The 6,772-nt window shown below is 47.3% G+C and overlaps 1 protein-coding gene across 1 annotated transcript; it reads left to right on the top strand.

The window, feature by feature from the left end:
* Window positions 1-4,648: 4,648 nt before the first annotated feature.
* On the top strand, window positions 4,649-5,347 carry LOC130890489 (calcineurin B homologous protein 3-like). The gene has a single exon (XM_057794436.1). The coding sequence runs from the start codon at window positions 4,649-4,651 to the stop codon at window positions 5,345-5,347; it is 699 nt and encodes a 232-aa protein (XP_057650419.1).
* Window positions 5,348-6,772: the final 1,425 nt, after the last annotated feature.

The following is a 6,772-nucleotide window of genomic DNA, read 5'->3' as shown; positions in this document are numbered from 1 at the left end:
TGAGCAGTAAAGAGAGATGAGGTAACAAGCCAAGAGACAGAATGCAGATTAAAACAAATGGTTTAATTTAAGTCATAAGAGCTAGTGGGACAAGCCTAAGCTAAGGCTGATCATTCATAATTAATAAGTCTTCGTGTCATTATTTGGGAGCCGGTGGTACAGAGGAAGACTTGCTACAACAAATAACTTTTTTTTTTTTTTAAAAAAAAAAAAACAATACAAAACAACATGAGCCAAAGAGGTGCTTCCATTAAGAGCACTGGCTACTTATCTAGAGGGCCTGAGTTTGGTTCCCAGCACTCCCATTGGTGTGGCTCACAATCTTTTAACTCCAACTTCAGTGGCTCCTAAACCTTCTTCTAGCATCCCTGGAACTGTTCATGTGACACACACAGAGATACAAACAGATTAATATAAGGAAGAAACAAGAGAAATGAGCAGGGTGGTGGCTCACACCTTTAATCCCAGCGCTAGGGAGGCAGAGTCTAGTGGTGCTCTGTGAGTTTAGGCCAGCCTGGTCTATACAGTGACTTCCAGTACAGGCAGGGCTATGAGACCCTATCTCAAAAAAAAAGAAATCTTTAAAAAAGAAATTCCAAATACAGTCCATGTTAGACTGTATTTAGAAATTCGGGGTGGAAGGGTTTCCTGTGTCTGGTGAGAACGCATTTCTTTGTGAATGAAGAAGGGAGGGCGTGTTGGGCGGTGGTGGCATACACCTTTAATCCCAGCACTTGGGAGGCAGAGGCAGGCGGATCTCTGTGAGTTCGAGACCAGCCTGGTCTACAAGAGCTAGTTCCAGGACAGGCTCCAAAACCACAGAGAAACCCCGTCTCAAAAAACCAAAAAAGAAGGGAGGGCATTGTTTTGGATGACATAGGATGAAAGAGGCCTTTTCTGTTGTCAAAGGCTGTGGAGTAGAAGCGGAGAGCTAGCTTCCACCTTGCTGGACACGAGATGCTTTACTGCCACCTGCTGGAACTTGTTCACAATGAATTTTATAAATCACCCCGGGTTAGCGAAGGAACAACATACACATACACACAACTTTTTTATTTTAGTGACAGAGTCTCATGTTCTCCAAACTGGTCTTGAAAATACTAGGTAGCAAACCTGGCGGTGGTGGCGCATGCCTTTAATCCCAGCACTCGGGAGGCAGAGGCAGGCGGATCTCTGTGAGTTCGAGGCCAGCCTGGTCTAGAAGAGCTAGTTCCAGGACAGGAACCAAAAGCCACGGAGAAACCCTGTCTCGAAAAATCCAAAAAAAAAAAAAAAAAAAAAAGAAAGAAAGAAAGAAAAAGAAAAGAAAATACTAGGTAGCCAAGGATGGCCTTGAACATGTAATTCTCTCTACCCCTCCCACTCTCTGACCCCTCCCACTCGCTGACTTCATCTCTTCCGACAAACGCCACTGCACTCTGAAGTCCCTACCATCTCACTTCCTAGGCAGAGAATTAAAGTGGACAGACTCTCCAGAGACAGGCCAGGACCGAGAGAGTGCAGAGTGACTTCCTGGGGAGTCTGTCCTGTTAGCCCCTGGGGAGAAGGCTACAAGAGAACAAAGAATCCCAGGAGCAGGGATTGAAAGATTTCTATAACAACTTCACACAGTATCTGAGGGTCATTGGCTTTGTATCCTCTTTAATGTTGATTCTCTTGTCCTAATTGTCTATAATTTCTTAGCTCTAATATTCTGTCCCGATTCTAACATTCTTTGTTTTCCTACACTCTTTCCTTTTCTATCTTCTACATTCTTATTCCTCTACCTTCTCTCTTCTTATTCTTCTACTTTCCTATTCTTCCAATCTTCTTTCTTCTGCATTCATATTTTTATCTCTATATTCTTATTCTTCTCGCCGGTACAAAATCCCAAGTGTATAGTACCTCCATTCATTAGCGACTTGTTAGTAATAAACACACACACACACACACACACACACACACACACACACACGAGAAGGAAGATTCTCAGGGACACAGGCATTCTTTGCAGACACCTAAGGAACTTACCCGCCAGTTTGCACCCAACAGCAGCTGCAGCTGTGGGAGGTTCCAGCCTTTCTTAAAGAGGCTGCTACAGGTTACAAAGGGGGGGAAATGAAACCATCGAGAGACCTAAGGAGAAGGCAAAGATTATGTGTGCTGTTTTACATTTCTTAAGTGAGAGGAATAGTATCTGGACGTAGTTGTCAGCAGCGTTTCTCATCACCGAATCTCAGGACCTAAACGAAACAGCCTACCACACCAAGGCTGGCACAAAGCGTTAAGTGCTACTTCGAATCAGAGCAGGGAGGTGTTGATGAAGGAAGCTCAGGACCGCATAGATGCTATTGATCTCTTGAAGGACAATGACATAACAAGGCCAGACACCTGCGATTTCGTAAGTAAAGTCTGTGAAAGTTCTGCATATGATCTGTCCACAAGGACATTCACCTGGCCAAACTGCTCTGTCACTAAAAGCTAATGATAGAGAGCAGGTGTCAACGTTTCTTTCCATAAATGGGACAAAGTCTGGACGATGAGAGCTTGTTTTATAGAGTGTAGGAAGAAGTCTCCTTCCTGACCATCTACAAATGTGTGTGCCCTTAAGACTGAGATGGAATCATGTGACTGTATGCACACGTTACATTAAAATGCACGGTAATGGAGAGCTATCAAGCTGTTATTGCACATGTGAAATTACAGGGGAAAGTAACAGTTTTCAGAGTCAGTGGCCCGTAAGTCTTGCTGACGGGTTGCCCCACTGGGAAAATAATTTTTGACATCTGAATTATCAATTGCTCCAAGCTGTAATTGCATCATGGCCCACAATAGCTCATGATAAACGATCCTGACAGAGCCCAGCTTGAGTTTGTTGAAGTTACAGGAGCATGACGTAACTTACAGGAGCGTGGTGACACTCGCAAGCCTTGCATCCCAAGTTCTGGAGTCCACTCTCCAGGCAACCTCTCACCTCCTGCCTGCTCTAGCTGCCAGTGCGCGTGGGGCAGGAGGGAGAGGGTCGCTGGAATCTCAGTCACTGCATGAACCTCTGGTCCTGACAAGGAACAGTAATAACCCCGTCTCATGAGGGCCACGAGATTCTCTGATCCCAAGACATCAATGGCCAAGTCATAGTCCAAAGGTGGGGTTCCAGATGGAAGTCATGTGCTGCCGTTATTAGTTTGGTGTTGGGTCCCTAGAGGACAGGCCTTCGCACCCCCACTTGATCTGTTTTGCACTCTACAAAAACAGGAACAATCTGTTGTTTTCAGCAATGTTTCTAAGGATGTTCACCCCTAAGCCATTGAGTTACGGTGATGAGCTTCCTGCTATTGCTGGTTTGGCCTCCCCTGCTGAGGGCTATATATACTTGTGAGAAAGTGGAATAAAGGGCTTGTCTGCAGAACCTGAAGTTGTGCTGTGTGTTAATCCCGACGTCCCTCGCTCAGAAGAAGGACAGTTGCTGTGCTGGCGCGGCAGTTTGGGTCCTAGTGTGGGAGAAAACAGGCGGACCGTGATATGGAAATGCGACTGAGCTAAACCTCCCTCCCCAAGTTGCTTTGGTCTTGATGTTTTATCGCAGAAATAGAAGAGTAGCAAAGACAGTGTTTCACAAAGTCCTAAAACTCCACTTCTGAGAGGCTTATCCTTCTATACATGAAGGTAGGCACCCAGCTTCTACTGGTCAAGCACATGATTATCAAGACATGTATGGTTTATTAACACGTTACTTACATATAACTACCCTAGAAAAGCCAAACTTCTATCTGATAGGGATTTTGTATGGATTAATTTTGGCAGTATGATCATTTTTACAACATATAATCATACCAATTCATAAGCATAAAGGATCTTTCTTTTTTAATATTTATTTATTTATTATGTCTGTGTGTGTTTGCAGACCTCATTACAGATGGTTGTGAGCCACCACGTGGTTGCCGGGAATTGAACCCATGACCTTTGGAAAAGCAGGCAATGCTCTTAACCACTGAGCCATCTCTCCAACCCCCCAAACTTCTATCTGTTGGGGTTTTTTTTGTTGTTTTTTTGTTTTTTGGCTTTTTGGTTTGGTCACAGGTTACGTAAGCACGAACAGTGTCACAATTGTTTGGACTTCTTGTCCATGTTAACTAACCGAGCTACTGCTAGCATGTTTCCGCCTTCACTCTCTCTCTCTTCTCTTTTCTTTCATTTATTCCTCTTTCATCTTTTTCCTCTTTACTCTTTCTCTCCATCTTTATTTCTACTTTGCTCTTCTTTCCCTCCCTCCCTTTCTTCCTTCCTCTCTTGAATGACTTGGAACTCAGCTGTGTAGACCAGGTTAGCCTCAAACTCAAGGATATCCTCCCACCCCTGCCTTCGGAACTCTGGAAATTACCGGCTGTTCTAGCATCTTTAGTTTTGTAAGGCAAAGATACACATCTCTGTGCTTTCCCAGAGAGGCCCTAGGAAAACCAAAGGTAGAATACATAATATGTGTTACAATTAGCTTCATTGTACTGAATTTGGGAAGGAAAGAGGCCTCGGGGATTGTGACGGGCCTGCCTCAACAGAGGATGACTTGATGACCTAATAAATCAGAATGGCAGTAAGGTGAGAGTCTCCAGGGACCCAGGTCCTCTTCACTGGGCAGCTGAGATAGATCGTCTGGAGCCCACGGGGCACCATGGGCGTCTCGCATTCGTCCCAGGAGGAGTGGGAGCGCGAGAGCAGGAGCGATTTCTGGTGGACGCAGATGCAGGAGGGGTTCCAGAATCAGAGCGTCTTCAACTGGGACCAGATCAAGCAACTGCACCAGAGGTTCCGGCTGCTGAGCGGAGACCAGCCCACCATTCGGCCCGAGAACTTTGACAACGTCCTGGACCTGGAATTCAACCCGATCCGCTCCAGGATCGTCCGCGCCTTCTTCGACAATCGGAACCTGGGCAAGGGGACCAGCGGCTTGGCGGAGGAGATTACCTTCGAGGACTTCCTGACCATCATCGCCTACTTCAAGCCTCTGCGCTCCCACTTAAACAAGGAGGAGGCGGAGCTGTACCGCCGGGAGAAGATGCGCTTCCTTTTCCACTTGTACGACGAGGACGGCGACGGGCTCATCACGCTACAAGAGTACCGCAGGGTGGTGGAGGACTTGCTTTCGGCGAACCCGCAGGTGGAGCGTGTATGGGTGCGCTCCGTTGCCAACTCCATTGCGCACCGTGCCTTGAGTGAGGCGGCCAGGGCGTCAGACCAGCCGCTGGAGGAGGGCCAGCCATACCAGGGCATCACCTTTGAGGACTTCATCAAGACCTGGCAGGGCATCGACTTGGAGGTCAAGATGCAAGTCAGTTTCCTGAACCTAGAAGCCCTGGCCTTATGCCAGTGAACTGCGGGCTAGCCCCGCCCACCACCATCACCAAGGGAGAAGCTGCCCCCTGAGCCTTGCAGCCTTCTGTAGCAGCTATGGGGTATGTGGGACCTGGACGGCTTTTATCTCTGAGAATAAAAATGATCAAAAGAAGAGCGGGGCATGGTTGCGCTTGCCTTTGATCCAGCACTCAAGGAGGCAGAGGCAGGCGGATCTCTGAGTTTGAGGCCAGCCTGGTCTACATTGAAAGTTTCAGGACAGTCAGGGCTACCCAGTGAGACCCTGTCTCAAAAACAAAAACAAACAAAAAACAGTATCGAGCACAAAAATAACTATATCCTCTTATTGTTTCTCTGCAGAAATAGAATTTGACAAGGTAGAAGCTCTCTCAAATAAGAGGTATTCTCCAGATGGGTCTCCCAGTCTTAGACTCAAGGAACCCTCCTTCTTTTTCTGCCAAGCAGCTGTGGCCACAGGTGCATGCCACTGGCTACAAATTTTTGCCGTAGCTTCCCAATTTGCAAAATCATGCAAAAGTTATCTGGTCCTTTTTTTTTTTTAAAAAAAAACTTAATTTTTTACTCATTTTACATATCAACCACAGTTTCTCAATTCCACCACTCCTCCTGCTCCCTCTCCCCCAAGAGCCCCCTCCCCCATCCACTCCTCAGAAGGGGTAAGGCCTCCCATGGGGAGTTGACAAAGCCTGGCACATCAAGGTGAAGCAGGACCAAGCCCCTCACCCCTCATCAAGGCATCCCACCACAGGGAATGGGCTCTAAAAAGCCAGCTCACGCACCAGAGATAGGACCGGTGCCCCTCAAACAGACCAACTGTCACCCACATGCCTAGATCTAGATGGATTCCATGCAGACTCCCAGCTGTCAGTCTAGAGTCCGTGAGCTCCCACGAGGTTGGGTCAGCTGTCTCTGTGGGTCCCTTCTCCCTCTTCTTTATTATTGTTATATATGTATATATAAATACATCTGAGTTCATTTAGTGTTGATCCTACGTATGAGTCTAAGGCTGGCCACTTGGGATTGGGTAACCTGTGGGGGCGGGTGTGTGTGTGGCTCAACCCTGGAGAAAACTGTTTCCCCCTCTGTCAGCAGTTATTGGCTGCCTATAGCTCTTCATCTGTGGTTGGAGTCTTGTGGAGTTTCCCTAATCCACACTAGGATATCAGCTGGTGTTGTCACTGTGCTCATCTTGTTCCGATGACAAAGCTGTTGTGATTTCATGTCTCAAAGACACTCTCTGTTAAGGGAGCTGGGCCAGCTGTGGATCCCTGTGACGGTCTCCATCTCTGATGAGGGAGGTCGTCCAGCTGTGGATCCCTGTGACGGTCTCCATCTCTGATGAGGGAGGTCGTCCAGCTGTGGATCCCTGTGACGGTCTCCATCTCTGATGAGGGAGGTCGGCCAGCTGTGGATCCCTGTGACG

The sequence above is a fragment of the Chionomys nivalis genome, chromosome 2 (assembly GCF_950005125.1).
Source record: "Chionomys nivalis chromosome 2, mChiNiv1.1, whole genome shotgun sequence".
NCBI classification, from domain to species: domain Eukaryota; kingdom Metazoa; phylum Chordata; class Mammalia; order Rodentia; family Cricetidae; genus Chionomys; species Chionomys nivalis.
Note: the sequence above shows the minus strand (reverse complement) of the source record. Positions and strands in the feature narration are given on the sequence as shown.

Bases quoted from the DNA above. Each gene is read 5' to 3' on its own strand.
- LOC130890489 (XM_057794436.1), top strand. From the start codon at position 4,649: ATGGGCGTCTCGCATTCGTCCCAGGAGGAGTGGGAGCGCGAGAGCAGG.